The 18937-nt window shown below is 42.7% G+C and overlaps 2 protein-coding genes across 2 annotated transcripts in view; one reads left to right on the top strand and one right to left on the bottom strand.

The window, feature by feature from the left end:
• Positions 1–18937, bottom strand: part of LOC306940117 (serine/threonine-protein kinase NIM1-like) — an 805056-nt gene that overhangs the window by 53068 nt on the left and 733051 nt on the right. The window lies entirely within an intron of this gene.
• The window catches only part of tmc2a (transmembrane channel-like 2a), a gene marked incomplete at its 5' end in the record, with an annotated part of 35940 nt that overhangs the window by 5498 nt on the left and 11505 nt on the right, over positions 1–18937 (top strand). Inside the window, 14 exons of the mRNA XM_079524072.1 lie at positions 1–107; positions 476–574; positions 1872–2014; positions 2515–2662; positions 4893–5081; positions 8373–8552; positions 9027–9185; positions 9448–9576; positions 10191–10258; positions 11511–11750; positions 12779–12904; positions 13411–13489; positions 13940–14087; positions 14653–14796. Coding sequence (XP_079380198.1) covers positions 1–107; positions 476–574; positions 1872–2014; positions 2515–2662; positions 4893–5081; positions 8373–8552; positions 9027–9185; positions 9448–9576; positions 10191–10258; positions 11511–11750; positions 12779–12904; positions 13411–13489; positions 13940–14087; positions 14653–14796 — 1959 coding nt within the window. The remainder of the gene's footprint in view (positions 108–475; positions 575–1871; positions 2015–2514; positions 2663–4892; positions 5082–8372; positions 8553–9026; positions 9186–9447; positions 9577–10190; positions 10259–11510; positions 11751–12778; positions 12905–13410; positions 13490–13939; positions 14088–14652; positions 14797–18937) is intronic.

Here is an 18937-nt window from a genome sequence, read left to right as displayed (position 1 = left end):
GTCACTTTGGCTCATCTGTGGCATCTTATTTCATCTTCCTGCGCTGGATGTACGGCATGAACCTGGTCCTGTTTGGCCTCATGTTCGGACTGGTGGTCCTCCCAGAGGTGAAATAATACATATACACATTCAACTAAATGTTGATTTAGTTTTAGTCATAGTCTCGTGAGAACATTTTAATTTAGTTTAGTCTGAAATGGGAAATGTTTTACCAGTTTTGAATCTACGGTTGATCTTGTCGACTAAAATGTATTCTGGCGGGCCTCGATGGTGTCGTAATGGCACACTTTACAATTGGTTGCATGCTGAAAATATCCGATCTACAAGCTCGCACTGCGTTTTGTGAGCTGGTAGGTCAGCTATTTTCAGAGAGCAACACCCGAGCGACACCAAACATAAAATAACTACTGTTCTACTGGATCTCTTTTCCACTAGTCCCTCCTTAATTAACATTTTAGTCTGTGTTAATGTCCAGGTGATGATGGGCCTCCCGTATGGCTCCATTCCCAGAAAGACGGTGCCCAGAGCGGAGCAACCCGCTGCTCAGGACTACTCTACCCTCACAGACTTCGACGTACGTAGGTGAAACATGAAGTGAGCTGCTCAGCGCTCCAAAATGTCACTCGATCTGCACCCAAGCTTCGGTTCCATCCAACCCCTCTTTTTTGTCATTACGTTTTAAGGATAGGTTTTAATCCTGCTTCTGGTTATATATATATATATATATATATAAATATATATAAATATATATATATATATATATATATATATATATATATATATATATATATAACCGTATTGTTTAATTTTAGAATATGTTTATTGCAACTGCATACATGAACTATATGACTGAGTAGAACTTTAAGTATTAGAACAGTCCAGTGTTGTTTTTGGCAGCAATTTTAGTTGATTTTAGTTTTAGTCATAGTCTCTTGAATAGTTTTCATTTCGTTTTAGTCACATTTTAGTCACCTGGAATGTTTTAGTGTTAGTCTAGTTTTAGTCGACTAAATATAAGATTTTAGTCGACTACATCTACAGTTGATTTAGTCGAACAAAATGTATTTTGGCAGGCCTTGATGCCGTCGTAATGACTGTTTTTTTCACGTTGTGGGCTTGTAGATCGGCTATTTTCAGCATGCAACTAATTGTAAAATGACTTATACTGGATATCTTAGTTGACAAAATTGTCAGTATATTTAGTCTTAGTTTTAGTCATCATAGCTTAGTTTTTATTTAGTTTCCATTTAGTTTTCGTCAGTGGAAAAAGGTAGTCGACAAACATTTTTCGTCTTAGTTTTAGTCGACGAAATCAACCCTCAGGGTTCCTTGATGTGGTTCGACCCTCACAGGTATGTAATGGTCATACAAATGGACCCGTATTTGGTTCCATTTTTGTACACTCTCTGACCCTCTTTCCACCGGTTGGTTCCCAATGGGAGTCCATGAGCCAGAGCTCCAAAATTGGTGGGAAAAACTAGACCTATATTAAATTGTTTATAGGATCAATACAAGTAAAGTAATACATGATAACCCTTCCACAGTAGTAGCTTTTTCATATCTTATCTATATACTCAATTGGGGAAGTGTCATGGTGATAACAATCTAATATAGGTATGGTTTTGCACACTCAATTCATAATTAACGTTCCAATTTTGGAGCTCTGGCTCATGCACTAAGAACCAAAAAGAACTGAACCGGTTCCCATTGGGAACCAACCGGTGGAAAAGGGGCCTCTGAGTTGCAGACCACTCAGTTATGGGGGTCCTTGAAATTAAAAGGTTTGAGTTGTTAAGAAAATGTACCCTCTGTCTGCACCTAACCCAAGTTGACCTCCATCGATCCACCTCGATTATCTCTTCTTATCTCAGGGATATTGCAAGTACTCCATCCTGTTCTATGGATATTACAACAGCCTGAGGACCATCGGTGTGCTGAAGTTCCGGCTGCCTCTCTCTTACCTGTTGGTGGGGATCGGCTCCTTCGGCTACAGCCTGATGATGGTGATCCGCACGTGAGTTGGCAACGTCGTCAGTCATCATCATCTCGAGAAGTTGTCAAGCCTGTAGCACTTGCTGTAGCACTTGACCTATAGCCTCGACGACCTGCAAGCTTATCAAATCTAAAAAATCACACCCGTGTGAACTGAGTGGTGTAAGGTCTGTCTGACGTAATGAAATCATGTCTGACGTAATGAAATCACACCCGAGTGAACAGGGTGAACATAGCAACCATGCTCATTTTTCTGCACTAACAAAGCCAGTTGTATGAAATCACACCCGGGTGAACAGGGTGAACATAGCAACCATGCTCATTTTTTCTGCACTAACAAAGCCAGTTGTAGGAGTGGTTTACACCACTCAAAAAAATAATTTAGAATCTAAATTACATTTTTGTTTACTTGCCCCTGGGCTTCTGTTACAAAAAACCTGAATAAAAAAGATTTTGAAAAGAAATACATTGATTAGTGATTATTTCGTTTGATCAACTGCACCTCCACAACTCTGTGTTCAGAATGGCTAACAACTCAGACGTCGGGGGAGGAGATGGAGATGATTCAGAGTTCACCTTTTCATGGAAGATGTTCACCAGCTGGGATTACCTGATTGGCAACGCCGAGACTGCTGACAACAAGTACGCCTCCATCACCACCAGCTTCAAGGTAAACATGGACACTGTAAAGTGTAAAGGCACTATATGGTTTCCATTCCATGTTTGAGGGGTGCCAGGCCCTCCAACGTCTGGCTTTTGAAATTATGTCATATGGCAGCCAAGTCTATGGACTTTTAATGTTTGTTTAGAGCACCTTAGAGCCTGGTATTGTTTAGAGCACTTTAAACCAGGGGTCATCAATATGTCCGTACACGGACAATGTGTCCGTGGCAAAGACTTGGTCTTCTCCGTGGCAAATTCTAGATTGAGTTTTTAGACAGCATTATAATGTTCTTATTTTGATCATAATTACTGAATGTCATGTCTCTAGGTTTTCTTCAGAATATATACTGATTTATTACGACACTATGGCATATTAGGAGTCCAACCAGTACTAGTGGTTCTCAAATGTTTTATTTGCAAGGACCCTCTTAATTCTGAGAGTGTACAAATAAAACCAAATTGTACACTCAACGTTACAGACATGTTATGGTAATTCAGGGCTAGCTCTTTATGTGTTTCTCGTAATATTATTGTCCAATAATGTTGTATGTCTGTGGTAAAAAATAATATTTGACAGAAAATGTCAAAGTGGTTAATGCATATAATAATAATCAAAATCCACAAAGTAACTAGTACATTTTCAAATAAATGTAGTGGAGTAAAAGTACAATATTTGCCTCTCAGATGTAGTGGAGTAGAAATAAAAGTATTGGAAATACTCAAGTCAAGTACAAATACCTCAAAACCGTATTTAAGTACAGTACTTAAGTAAATGTACTTAGTTACTTTCCACCACTGGCCCTGATCCAGAAACGGTTGAGAACCGCAGCACTGGAGTTGACAAGGACGAGGATCTCTCTTTATGTTACTTTACTTTCCGTGTTGTCGAGATTCTCGTCCATAGTGGACGAGAATCTCTTTATGTTACTTTCCGTGTTGTGTTGAGCACAGGAGTCCATAGTGGACGAGAATCTCTTTATGTTACTCTCCGTGTTGTGTTGAGCACAGGAGTCCATAGTGGACGAGAATCTCTTTATGTTACTTTCCGTGTTGTGTTGAGCACAGGAGTCCATAGTGGACGAGAATCTCTTTATGTTACTCTCCGTGTTGTGTTGAGCACAGGAGTCCATTGTGGACGAGAATCTCTTTAGGTTACTTTCCGTGTTGTGTTGAGCACAGGAGTCCATAGTGGACGAGAATCTCTTTAGGTTACTTTACTTTCCGTGTTGTGTTGAGCACAGGAGTCCATAGTGGACGAGAATCTCTTTATGTTACTTTCCGTGTTGTGTTGAGCACAGGAGTCCATAGTGGACGAGAATCTCTTTATGTTACTTTCCGTGTTGTGTTGAGCACAGGAGTCCATAGTGGACGAGAATCTCTTTAGGTTACTTTCCGTGTTGTGTTGAGCACAGGAGTCCATAGTGGACGAGAATCTCTTTAGGTTACTTTACTTTCCGTGTTGTGTTGAGCACAGGAGTCCATAGTGGACGAGAATCTCTTTATGTTACTCTCCGTGTTGTGTTGAACACAGGAGTCCATAGTGGACGAGAATCTCTTTAGGTTACTTTACTTTCCGTGTTGTGTTGAGCACAGGAGTCCATAGTGGACGAGAATCTCTTTAGGTTACTTTACTTTCCGTGTTGTGTTGAGCACAGGAGTCCATAGTGGACGAGAATCTCTTTAGGTTACTTTACTTTCCGTGTTGTGTTGAGCACAGGAGTCCATAGTGGACGAGAATCTCTTTAGGTTACTTTCCGTGTTGTGTTGAGCACAGGAGTCCATAGTGGACGAGAATCTCTTTATGTTACTTTCCGTGTTGTGTTGTTAACTAGTTGTACGAACGCTTGTTTTCGCTTGTTTTCTATTGTTGTATTGTTTATTGGATCTTGTTTAGTCGATACACTTAATTGTTTTAGCTCATGCTCATTTGATTTAGCTATTTTGTCTCATCTGTTTAAGGAAATAGGTAGCTGATATATTGCACTTTTACCTTAGCGCTAGGTATACTCTTGGTTGCTTGTTTTTGCAGAAAATGCACTAAAGACTTCTGGTGATTAGTAGTTTTTGTTCCCTACCTATGTTGAATACACTTATTGTAAGTCGCTTTGGATAAAAGCGTCTGCTAAATGACTGTAATGTAATGTAATGTAATGTAATGTAATGTAATGTGTTGAGCACAGGAGTCCATAGTGGACGAGAATCTCTTTATGTTACTTTCCGTGTTGTGTTGAGCACAGGAGTCCATAGTGGACGAGCAGGAGAACCAGAAGGACGAGAACATCCACCTGAGGAGGTTCCTGAGAGTCCTGGCCAACTTCATGATCGTGTGCAGCCTGGGCGGCAGCGGCTACCTTATCTTCTTCGTGGTGAAACGGTCTCAGGAGTTCGCTGACAGGGACGACCTCAGCTGGTACGAGAAGAACGAGGTAAACACCGACAAAGGCAATAGTAAGAATTGCAAATTCCACTGTAGTGGTTCTAAAAGTGGGGTCCTTGAGGGGGTTCCAGGGCGTCCCTCCAGCAAAATGAGGGACAGCTTAACCCATTCTGGGCGGGAACCCCTTTTGGTGCTTTACCCCTTCAGGCTGGGAACCCATTTCGGGGTTCTGTACAGTATGTACAGTACAGACGCGTAACTAGATGTCAGTGGGCCTGACGCAGGCTGTTCAGTGAGTGCCCCGACAGCCTCTGGGCCCCCACGCAGTCGTGTTGTCTGCATCGGGCTAGTAACGCCCCTGGTACAGTATTCAAAAATGTAAAAAATGTGATGCTGCTATATAAGTGACCTAAGTTTTTCAGAAAGCTTAGGTCATGATTTAGAAGCGTTTTTAGAATCGGAAATAGAGCCCGATTCACTAAGCTGTTTACACCCATTAATTAATGGATTAATTAATTAATTCCATTAGTGTAATGGAATTTTCCAAACTTCCCATGTTAGTAGTCTGATTCAGTCATCTATTTTTGTCTGTGAATTTTGCAGAGGGCTGCTCTTTTGTAGACTACTAACGTTGGATTCCTTTACATCCAAGATATGGGTGTAAACAGCTTAGTGAATCAGGCCCTTAAGCCCTATGATTTTTAAGCTATTCGAAAATAGCAGATTTACAAGCTCATAACACGGCAGAGACGAAATGTTTATAAAAAAGTTTGTTTCTTTTTCCGTTTCACACTAAACCCAAGCGTTTAGGTTCTAAACACTTACTTGTAACACTTTTTAAACGTGTCACAGTGTTTAGATTATAAACAGAAGAGCATGTTTAAATGCCATGATTGCAGGCTAGTCCTGTCCGCCTCGGCAGGTTCTGTAGAACTGTCGCTGGGACGGCGGAAGGTTTCAACGGCAGGCTGGCATCGCTGTTGCCAGCCAGGGTGTTCTTGCTGGTGGTGGATTCATATTGTGAACAAGTAGCCTAAGCAGAGTACAGTACCGTATGCATGCATACCCATACCTGGCAGGTGAAAACAAGCACCCCGATTAGCATTTCAATGCCTGATCTGCATGTGTACAAGGGACAGGCAACGCGGTCCACCCCCCACCACCCCCCGTCCCGGACAGTGAGGAAAAAAGAGGTGTTAAGGTGCCAGACTTGGATGGTTGGAGCGGCGCGATTACATACAAACTTACAAAGTCAATGCAAGACGAGAATTGCGCGAACGGGCGCGGCGGGACCTGGTGCGGTACAAACGGGACGAACCGAGGCGAATATATATATTCAGGTCCAATTCCTCATGGGGGCCGAGATCCCTGGTTCGGTTCCTCATGGGGGCCCTGGCCCCCCGGCCCCCACAGACTCTACGTCACTGGCACTCCGTGTCTGAGAACCACTGCTACAGAATTGCAGATCATGTGTATTTAATGTTTTTTTTTTTGTGGCTTTCGCCTTTATTTTATATATTTTTATGGAGGGATAGACAGTAGGCTGACAGGAAATGGGGAGAGAGATGGGGGGATGACATGCAGTAAAGGCCGTCGGGATCGGGAGTCGAACCGAGTTGAACCGAGTCGAACTGGCACACTGCCAGACTGGATTACCAGCCAAGGTGCCTGGACCGTTGAGCCACGGCCCAGGCCAGATCATGTGTATTTAGCCTTTAAACACACAGGCTGATAGATTGGCAACTTTTGTACGTATTTGCAGTGGTGTAAAATAACTAAGTACATTTACTCAAATACTATACTTGAGGTATTTTTTACGTTACTGGAGTATTTCCAAATTTCAATGCTTTTACTTCTACTCCACTACATCTCAGCGGCAAATATTTACTGTGAAATGTATTCACATTTATTTGAAAACTTTAGTTAGTTACAAAACATACATTAACCACTTCAGCCCTATATACATTTCGACCATTTGAAAATACCGGTAGCTGATCTACAAGGTCACAATACGTCATCGCAAACTTGTAGATCTGCTATTTTCAAAAGATTTACATCTTGTAAAAAAAACTTGTGAAACGGGACATAATGATGATGATACCAATACTTTTGTACTTTTACTCGAGTACATTTTTTATTCCGGCCATTTACTTGTAAACTGAGTATTTCTACATTGCAGTATTGATACTTTTACTTAAATCAGGGGTTCTCAACGTTTTTGGCCGGGGACCCCCGGAAATGCTTTGGCAATGTCTCGGGACCCCCGCCCCGCCCCCTCCCGACCCCCAATATAAATTGACTGCTACAATAACCTTAAACCATTTTGGGCGGGAACCCCTTTTGATGTTTTAAGCATTGTTATAATTTAGCTATTGAAAAATAGCAGATCTACAAGCTCATAGCGCGCCACCGAGTGGCGCGCTATGAACTTGTAGGTCTGCTATTTTTGAATAATCGTGGAAACCCCCCCCCCCCTTTTTTTTTTTTTTTTTTTTTTTTGAAAATATTTTGGGGACCCCCCAAAATAATTTGGCGACCCCCCCGAGGGGTCGCGACCCACGGGTTGAGAACCCCTGACTTAAATGAGAAATGTGGTGGGTACTTTTTTCCCACCAATGATATTTGTGTCCAGTTGGAGCTCATCATGTCCCTGCTGGGCCTGGTGTGTCCTCCTCTGTGTCCTCCTTTGTCCAGTTGGAGCTCATCATGTCCCTGCTGGGCCTGGTGTGTCCTCCTCTGTGTCCTCCTTTGTCCAGTTGGAGCTCATCATGTCCCTGCTGGGCCTGGTGTGTCCTCATCTGTGTCCTCCTTTGTCCAGTTGGAGCTCATCATGTCCCTGCTGGGCCTGGTGTGTCCTCCTCTGTGTCCTACTTTGTCCAGTTGGAGCTCATCATGTCCCTGCTGGGCCTGGTGTGTCTTCCTCTGTGTCCTCCTTTGTCCAGTTGGAGCTCATCATGTCCCTGCTGGGCCTGGTGTGTCCTCCTCTGTATTTTTGTCCAGTTGGAGCTCATCATGTCCCTGCTGGGCCTGGTGTGTCCTCCTCTGTTTCTGTTCTGTCCAGTTGGAGCTCATCATGTCCCTGCTGGGCCTGGTGTGTCCTCCTCTGTTTTTGTCCAGTTGGAGCTCATCATGTCCCTGCTGGGCCTGGTGTGTCCTCCTCTGTATTTTTGTCCAGTTGGAGCTCATCATGTCCCTGCTGGGCCTGGTGTGTCCTCTGTATTTTTGTCCAGTTGGAGCTCATCATGTCCCTGCTGGGCCTGGTGTGTCCTCTGTATTTTTGTCCAGTTGGAGCTCATCATGTCCCTGCTGGGCCTGGTGTGTCCTCTGTATTTTTGTCCAGTTGGAGCTCATCATGTCCCTGCTGGGCCTGGTGTGTCCTCCTCTGTTTGAGACCATCGCTGAGCTGGAGGAATATCATCCTCGGGTCGCCCTCAAGTGGCAGCTGGGACGCATCTTCGCCCTCTTCCTGGGAAACCTGTACACCTTCCTCTTCGCCCTGTTCGATGAGGTCAACGCCAAGGTAACACCTATTTAGTTACTACATTCATATGTGTATAAAAATCACACTCATGTGAAGTGAGGGGGCGGGGCGCCTCACTCATTTAAACAAACACCATACTATTTTTTTTAATTCTATTTTTGGGGCTTTTTTTGCCTTTATTGATAGATCACAGTAGATAGACAGGAAACGGGGAGAGAGATGGGGAGAAGACACACAGCAAGGTTCGTCGGGATCGGGACCAAACCCGCGACACACTGTCATGCTGGATTACCAGCCAAGGTGCCTGGACCAGGCACAAATATATTTTCAAGTTTAGTTTTTGTTATTTCGTTGGTTTTAGTTAACTATAATAACCTCGGTCGTTGGCATCATCAAGCGTGTCAGAGGAAGCCAAGTTCCACAAGCGTCACTGAAGTGTCAATAATCCCCATTAAAAAACAACTCAATTTCATTGTAACTAAAATGACATGAGGATAATCTGTTGTGTTTTAGCTGGAAGAGGAGGAGACCATAAAGAACGCCTCCATCTGGAACATGAAGGAATACTACGCCAACTTCACTCTCTCGTCCAACGACTCGGAGGCCACGCCTCCCCCCATGGACCCCGGTGATGTCATCAGAGGACCCTGCTGGGAGACTGCTGTTGGCATTGTAATCATGAACAACAAAACATTGAACTACACATCGATTCACAATTTACACTTACACATATTTTGGATTCACATACTGTATCGGTCATCATAAGCCATTCCGACGTACTCACTCACATACTTCATCTACGGAGAACATTGCTCTTTGGTTGGTCAGTCAGTCATTCAGTCAGTGTGTAATCGGTTTGTCCCTCTGTATGTCTGTCCGTCCGTCTGTCTATGTATATTTTGTTGTCCTGCCTTTGGTATTGTTCATTTGACAGGAGTTTGTGAAGCTGACTGTGTCAGACATCCAGGTCACCTATCTCACCATCCTCATAGGTGACTTTGCCAGGGCTGTCATTGTACGCTTCCTCAACTACTGCTGGTGCTGGGACCTGGAGGCTGGATGGGTACGTATACATCTCTGGGACCTGGAGGCTGGATGGGTACATGTGTTTGCAGCGTATACATCTCTGCCTATGGGCTCCATGCTCATCCATTTAGTGGCCTTGTGTGTTGATTGGGAGGTCATTGGTCAATGGTCAGGGTTCCATCCCCGGCCGAGTCATACAAAAATGGTAAGCCTCCCTGGATTGGATAGGGGGTGAGTCCCTGTGACATACAGTACATGTACTGTATGTATGGACATGAGTCCAGGGGGTGTACTTGTACATCATGTGACATACTAGAATCATGTCCAGGGGGCTTACTTGTACATCAAGCTGCCATTAAATAAATCTGATTTTTTCACTATTTTATGAGAAATAATAATAGGCTACTAAATGTCAATAGAGCAATGCATTCACAAGCAATGCATTCACAACAAAAAGAAAATAAACTTTGTAATTTGTACTTTTGAAGTATTTTTATACTTACTTTTTCTATATTTTAACTCAACTACTGGGATTGAGTACTCGTCATAATATTGTTTGTGGAAGGAGTGCTGTTTTGTCTTGGTGTCTAAAAGTCGTATTGTTTGGTGACTCTACTGTGTTTAAAACCATTGTCTCTGTCTACTGTACAGCCTTCATATGGTGAATTTGATATCAGTGGCAATGTTCTTGGGCTGGTCTTCAATCAAGGAATGATCTGGTATGAGTTTTTCATTTTTCTCTATATACCCAAGAAGATGTTGTAGACTCTACAGCATCTTCTACAGTGTAGAGTGAGATAGGGCATGTGTATGTTAGGTTTTGAGCAAATGTCCATTAGATATAAAATGGTAAATGGCAATACGTATAGCACCTTTATACAAAGCACTTTACAATGTGCATTTCCCAAGGTTGCTGGGATCGGGATTCAAACCCACGATACGCTGTATTGCAGCCTAGCCTAGGGTTCCAGGACCACCATCTTTTAAAAGGATGAAACAAATATGTCTTAAAACATTATACTTGCCCTCTATTACTAAAAAGATAAAATAAAAACACCTTAAATATTTAATTTCTTTCATAAATAGAGAATCTTTCACTCAATAGGGACTGCTCCTGTCGCAAGTTGATGATGTCATATGTTCATGTGTGGTCCAGCCCTATCGAATTATGGAATGCACATGCTAATAAAAAACATTTTAAATATTGCTTTGATGCTCATATTAACTTTAGGAAGTATTACGTCATTTTTTATTAGCATATGCATTCCACGGACCACACATGACCACACAACATAACACATGGGCATATGACATCATAAACTTGCAACAGGAGCAGTCCCTATTGACTGAAAGATTCTTTATTTATGAAAGAAATAAAATATCTAAGGTGTTTTTATTTTTTTATTTTAGTTTTAGAGGGCAAGTATAATATTTTAAGGCATTTTTGTCTTACCGGTTTTAGCCAGGGATCCTTTTAACCAAAAACAGGCACACAAATCTTTTTATTATGTCAAGTTTTTCAATAAACATTTTTCAATGAACATCTTTAATAGAACATGCTGTCTGGCTCCCCAAGCAGGGTGTGGGTTCCTGAGGGGGGAAACTACCCAAAGCATTGCCATTCGAATGCCGTACACACAATTCTGCGACCCAATAAATATCTCCTCTGACCTCAAAATATGGGCATCAAAAGCAGGCACCAGCTTAAGATTTGTGAATATGGTTCTTTAAAAAAGAAATGGAAAAAAAAGCGTTAAACATAATAAACAATAACTTTAACAATATTTTCTCCAGAAAAAGGAGGACTTTATACTGGATGAAAGTTGTAGAATTAACCACTTGAACGCAAGCGTCCATATTTTAGTTAATTAAGTCACAATCTGCTTGCCTGTGTGTTTGTGTGTTTGTGCGAGCGTGCGTGCGTGCGTGCGTGCTTACGTGCGTGCGTGCTTACGTGTGTTGCTATTGCAGGATGGGTGCGTTCTATGCCCCAGGGCTGGTGGGCATCAACGTGCTCCGCCTCCTCACCTCCATGTACTACCAGTGCTGGGCCGTGATGGCCACCAACGTTCCGCACGAGAGAGTCTTCAAGGCCTCCAAGTCCAACAACTTCTACATGGGCCTGCTGCTCCTCATCCTGTTCCTCAGCCTCCTTCCCGTCGTCTACACCATCATGACCCTGCCTCCTTCGTTTGATTGTGGACCGTTCAGGTTAGAGCTTTAAACAGTGGTTCCCAAACCTTTGAGCCCGTGACCCAAAACAGAAATTAGATATTCGCCTGGGACGCAAACTAGGGAAAATAGCAGATCTACAAGCACACAACGTGGCGTGAAGCGCGTTGTGAGCTTGTAGATCTGCTATTTTCACTACTTCTTTTTCTGCCCCCCCCCCCCCCCCCTCTCTCGGCTCCCCTCTCTCCCCCTCTCTCTCCCCCTTCTGTCTCCATCCCCCCTCTATCTGCCACTTATATATAACGGGTATCCCCTGTGGCACACCCGTTATGTGATGCTTATATATAGCGGGTATCCCCTGTGGCACACCCGTTATGTGATGCTTATATATAACGGGTATCCCCTGTGGCACACCCGTTATGTGATGCTTATATATAACGGGTATCACCTGTGGCACACCCGTTATGTGATGCTTATATATAACGGGTATCCCCTGTGGCACACCCGTTATGTGATGCTTATATATAGCGGGTATCCCCTGTGGCACACCCGTTATGTGATGCTTATACATAACGGGTATCCCCTGTGGCACACCCGTTATGTGATGCTTATATATAACGGGTATCCCCTGTGGCACACCCGTTATGTGATGCTTATATATAACGGGTATCCCCTGTGGCACACCCGTTATGTGATGCTTATATATAACGGGTATCTCCTGTGGCACACCCGTTATGTGATGCTCAGATGCAATCACAGCGCAGAATGATACACCTTCACCTTCTTTCAGTGCCAATTTCCGGTGCCAATTCCGTCCTCAAATTTTTAGGACACAATTACTAAAATTATTAGTCATTAAGATTAGACTCTGTGGACAGAGTCTTTTTAAGTGGTTGACTATTGTACTAGTGTTATAGGCCCAATTCCAATCGGCTCCCTCACTGCTGAGTGCTGACTCACTGACTTAGTTGCGCGTTCATGTGAAGTCTGCGAGGGCTTGAGGGCGGCGAATGGAATTGTGCCTTAAATGGTGATTGATTCCATTTCCATGAATGAACTGTCCACAGTGGGAAGGAGAGGATGTTTCATGTGGTCCTGGAGTTTATTGAACTGGACCTGCCGTCCTTCATAGGAACACTGATGAGCTATGCAGCCAACCCTGGCCTCATCATACCTGCTGTGCTGCTCATGGTGTGAGTATAGGCCTGGCATACTGCCTCACACATACAGTTAGCTCCTGTGATGGCAAGTAACTAAGTACATTTACTTAAGTACTTAAAGTAATTTTGAGGTATTTCTACTTTACTTATTAGTATTGGAGTATTTCCAATTTGCAATACTTTTACTACTACACTACACCTTCTACACTACATCTCAGAGGCAATTATTTGAAAACCACTTCACATTTCGTCCATTTGAAAATAGCCGGTCTACAATCTCACATGTGTTTAGTACATTTTGAATTCCCGACTTTTGCCTCCGATTCCTTTCCAATGCATTTGACAGATAGCTGATTCTGATTCAGTGCATGGCTTTGACTGAAAGTGAATCTGATTTGCCTTTTACATAAAGTAATGCTGATTCCAATAGCTTTCTCAGAAACTGATTCCCAATCCTGCAATCCAATAGCTTTCACAGAAACTGATTCCCAATAGCTTTCACAGAAATAACAGATTCCAATAACCTTGTCTCTTAACAGACTGGCCATTTATTATCTGAACGTAACTTCCAAGGCTTACCAGCAGGCCAATCAAGATCTGAAGAAGAAGATGCAAATGGTGAGTGGAACAGGCAGAGAACTCTACTCATAGTGGAAAAGTTGAGGGGTGATTACGCAAGTGTATTTTCACCGACACAGCCCCGTGAAATTGTCGCGCGGATGCTCGTTTCGTGCACACGCCCGCGGTTTGCTAGACCTGGATTGGGGTGAGCTTTATTTTTCACGCTATGTGTCCCGCATGAGCAGACCTGGAGCAGATGTGTCGCTGATCCAGGCGACAACGCCTGCGTCACTCGCTCCCCGTCTGAAAGGATCTTACTCTTTAAATACTCACCCCTTTTTATTCCTACCGCTCCTTGTCCCTGTGTCTTTATCTATGCACCCTGACCTCTGTTTTTGTGTCTGCAGGCTCTACTGTCTTTATCTATGCACCCTGACCTCTGTTTTTGTGTCTGCAGGCTCTACTGTCTTTATCTATGCTCCCTGACCTCTGTTTTTGTGTTTGCAGGCTCGGGATGAGGAGAAGGACAGGAGAAACAACATGAACGTCACCAACGCGGCCCAGATGGAGCTAGATGCCCTCCTCCCCAGGGACACCCCTTGGACTCCGGAGGATGACGAGCCTAAGTCTGATCCCGAGCCTGAGCCTGAGCCTGGTAGGTTCCTTGAGGGGGAACTTACTGTACTTACTGTACTTAATTAAATGTACTTAATTACTTTACACCACTGCTTGTAAGGACCGGTGCATAGGAGAGTATACGTAGAGAAGAAATAAATGGTGTCAAGGTAGCGGTCGGAGATGCATGATACCTGTCAGTTGACCAAAAGTTTATGTTGTTCTTTAGGGTGATCAGGATAACTTCCTTTTTCTCTACAGTACCCAACATTGACATACATTCACAATGGGGTCATCTACCAAATTATACTGTGCACAATTAATCAGATAATCCATGCTGTTTAAGATGGGTGAATGTAATGCACAATCTGTACAATCCTGAAGTTATTTCCTCTTATGCAATTTTTTAATCAAAGCCTAGTGAGCGTAATGAAAATGAAATGTTGATGTTGACTTATATGTCTGGCCATACATACTGTAGTTGAATGTCACTGCGACACATTGTTTGTGAGCTTGTAGATCTGGTATTTTCGGTGCATGATGACAGCATGTACGCCTGAATATAAATCAGGCTTTAAAATCCCTGCGCTCCCTCTCTGCCCCAGAACCTGAGCCTGAGCCGGAGCCGGAGAAGAAGAAGAAGAAGAAGAAAAAGGTTGTGGTAGAGGAAGACGTGGAGCTGCAGTCGCCCAATCCCAACATTCGAAGAGGACCAGTGGACCGCCCACCGGTGCCGAGGGCCAGGGGAGGCCTTACTCCTGTATAACAGAGAGAGGAAGTGATGACTTGCATCCATACGGGTTTTCATTCGTTCCTGGAATAACGTATTATGTTCTATTCATGAAAACTAATGCATATAATAAATTCATATTGATAATAATGACAACTATTGAGGGTATGCGCATGCATAAAGTGAGGGGCAAATCGAGTGGCAAATCAAGTGATTTTTGTGGATCAGATAGGATTTGGGGTTATAGATTTTTCTGTTTGGATGTATGGGCTGTCAAGGCCAGAAAGTCGTTTTTTGCCACTCAGTAGGCATTCCCACATAACTTCCGGGTATGATGATGATGATGTCATGCACATTCCCTCTATTCCACACTGCAATAATGCAAACTATTCCGGATATTGATTGATTGATTGAAAAATGACGACCCAATTAAGCATTACACTTGTTTCCAATAGGGTCCACAATGTTCAATTCATCAAAGGGTCGTCTTAAAAAACAGACATTTTGGACAACAACAAAGCAACAACAAAGTTATATCTAAATGTATCACATTTAGATTTACCAAAATATATCTTTAACAGATTTGCAATAAAATCGGCATAATCAATATACCTTAAAGATTTTTTGTTTGTTTGTTTGTATTGAAGTTGGTAGTAACTTCTATAAAATAATGCAATAGGCTATTGCCTATTATACTGAAATGGAAAAATGGAATCTGTATTTATAATGGAACTTTGGACCTTATGTGTCACTAGCCAATGTGTGTCAATATGTAACTGCTTTTGTGTGATTTAATTTAGTTTGTTTTATATAATTTTGTTTTATCTTGTGTTAATTATGCTCATTTTCACTTTCTCTGTGATCTATTGTGATGCTCGTGTTTGTTTTTATTTGTGTTTCATGTGAATTTGAGCCCTGTTACTTATCTACTGTATAATCAACTGCCTGCAGAGCGAAGATTCCTGACAAGTTTTATATCAATCTGCCTTTGGGGAAATGTGTATTTTTAAAAACATCCACCAGAGGGCAACATGTTGACTTTCTGTCCATTTTTATAATCTCCTTAAAAGTTTTACTGAACTGAACTGTGCATGTTGCATGATTCAGAATCAAAATGGGAATATGACCACAGATAATGATATTATATTGTGATGAGAGAATCACCACCAGGAATAATTTAAATAATAATGTAACCATTTTGTAACTTTGAGAGTGCACAAATAGACCTTAAATGGAGTTAAATGAAGACTTTCACAGTGTAACATTCACATTGCATGATGAACTGCAGTATAGTTTAAGTGTGATGTCTCATGTTTATTTTTGTTTCAGGATGTTGTGCTCCTGATGATTATTTGATATGAATTTGATTTTGAAATAAAGTTCAACATCTTTTTAAAACATTTTCATCAAAGTAAGGGTTTTTATGAGTCTGCAGCGACTGTAACTGAAGCAACTAAATCAGTGGTTCTTATACAATGTGGTGCCAGGGACACTCATAATAGATGATTTATCAACATTTGTCAAATATTTAAAACTAAATTGCCTATCTATGAACGTGTTGCATTGAAATGGGTTGTGTGTTTAGTAGTGTGGTGTTGCCAGAGATGGGCAGTATTTGAAATACATGTATTTGAAATACGTATTTGAAATACTTGTATTTTGTAATTTGTATTTTGCTGGGATGGAAGAAATGAGATGTATTTTGTATCTAGATACTTTCAGATCTAGTATTTTCTGTATTTCAAATACATAAAATACTTTTTAATGTCATTTTACACAGCCTCAGGTTTAAACTGTAGGGGCAAAACACATAACCTGACTCCGCCAGATGGGGCAGCAGAGAGTACACTGGGTTCCCCCCTCCTGCTCCCATCTGGGAACTCTCAGGCAGACTTGATGCCCGGCCACAAAACGGCCTGGCCAATCAGCAGCAGCTAGAGGCGGGATAGCCGCTGCTGATTGGCCAGGCCGTTTGAGGCCTGGCAAGGAACGGTGAGCACAGGGCGGGCGGAGCCGTGGGGGCTTTTTACGTTATTTGCGCAGTGAGTGTAACGCTGCTCAATGGTGAAATCTTCCGCCAACAGCGTACCTTAGTGATCAGAATCAAGGACAGGCCTATCGTAGTAGACATTTCCACCACGCGGAAACGCCCCCCTTTCAAAGTGGGGGGGGCGGCGGGGGTGTGTATATATATATATATATATATATATATATATATATACAATTGAGTTTTTTTTTTTATCCTTGTGTTTGTATCTATAATTTCCAGGGGCTATGCTTAAGTTTGTGACTAAAGCCACAACACAGCCTCCCCACTGGGAGCACTGTTTATACCAGTCAGTCTGTCATACCATCCCTCCCCACTGGGGGCGCTGTTTATACCAGTCTCTGTCATACCATCCCTCCCCACTGGGGGCGCTGTTTATACCAGTCAGTCTGTCATACCATCCCTCCCCACCGGGGGCGCTGTTTATACCATCCCTCTACACTGGGGTTGCTGTTTATACCATCCCTCTCCACTGGGGGCACTGTTTATACCAGTCTGTCATAGCATCCCTCTCCACTGGGGGCACTGTTTATACCAGTCAGTCTGTCATACCATCCCTCCCCACTGGGGGCGCTGTTTATACCAGTCAGTCTGTCATACCATCCCTCCCCACTGGGGGCGCTGTTTATACCATCCCTCTACACTGGGGGTGCTGTTTATACCATCCCTCCCCACTGGGGACGCTGTTTATACCAGTCTCTCTGTCATAGCATCCCTCTCCACTGGGGGCACTGTTTATACCAGTCAGTCTGTCATACCATCTCTCCCCACTGGGGGCGCTGTTTATACCATCCCTCTACACTGGGGGTGCTGTTTATACCATCCCTCCCCACTGGGGACGCTGTTTATACCAGTCTCTCTGTCATAGCATCCCTCTCCACTGGGGGCACTGTTTATACCAGTCAGTCTGTCATACCATCCCTCCCCACTGGGGGCACTGTTTATACCAGTCTGTCATACCATCCCTCCCCACTGGGGTGCTGTTTATACCAGTCTGTCATACCATCCCTCCCCACTGGGGGCGCTGTTTATACCAGTCTGTCATACCATCCCTCTACACTGGGGGCACTGTTTATACCAGTCTGTCATACCATCCCTCCCCACTGGGGGCGCTGTTTATACCAGTCTGTCATACCATCCCTCTACACCGGGGGCGCTGTTTATACCAGTCAGTCTGTCATAGACAGACAGACAGACAGACAATAAATGTTTACCTTATTCTGCTCTGTTTGTCTACTTAAAACTGTTTTAAACTGTTTCAAAACCCCCCATTTTTTCATGGGGGGCCCCCTTGCTACAATCATGCTTAGGGCCCCTTGTAGGCCAGAATCGGCACTGCATGTGCACATCTTGTTACCGGGGAAGACGGGGGTTTTCCAAATCACTGAATGCTCCTTTAATTGATAATCTATTCATCTTAGTCATTAGTATCTTGTTTACTTATCTTGTTTTTTATTGTTGGTTTAAATGTAAATTGGTGGTAGGCCCAATCAATCAATCTCTTTCTACATTTTTCTTGAGGTAGAAGTCAAAGAGGAGTGACAGTGATGAATCAGATGGCCAATCCATTCCTTTGTGGGTCCTGTTTGATACAGTTATAGCACATTGATTTGCTTAAAATATAAAGTGTATCATTCTTAATAACCTTCAATGTATTAGACATTCTGACAGGTCATTAATTTAATATTTGGCAATTAATTATGAATTTACTTATCATTATATACATTTTAATAAATGTATTTTCAAAATACAAAATACGTATTTGTACCTCAAATACATTTCTCAGACCAGTATTTGTATTTTGTGTTTAAATACATTCTGTGACCCAGTATTTGTATTTTGTAACAAAATACATTTTCAATGTATTTTGCCCATCTCTGGGTGTTGCATGTTTTCCTGTGTATATCTGAAGACATTTTCAACACAAGGACTCAAAGGGTTTTAAATGTTTCTTTATTTTCACTGTGAAGAAGATAAATTATTGCTCACTTCACCTGACTCCTCTTCAGTACTTTCCAACCCTGTTGATTGGAAGAGGCCAAGCACTGTAGAGGAGGAGGGGTGTTTGTTTATGTTGGTATCATGTTTTGTCTTTATTATAAAAATCTGTGAA

The sequence above is a fragment of the Electrona antarctica genome (assembly GCF_951216825.1).
Source record: "Electrona antarctica genome assembly, chromosome: 16".
NCBI lineage: Eukaryota > Metazoa > Chordata > Actinopteri > Myctophiformes > Myctophidae > Electrona > Electrona antarctica.
Note: the sequence above shows the minus strand (reverse complement) of the source record. Positions and strands in the feature narration are given on the sequence as shown.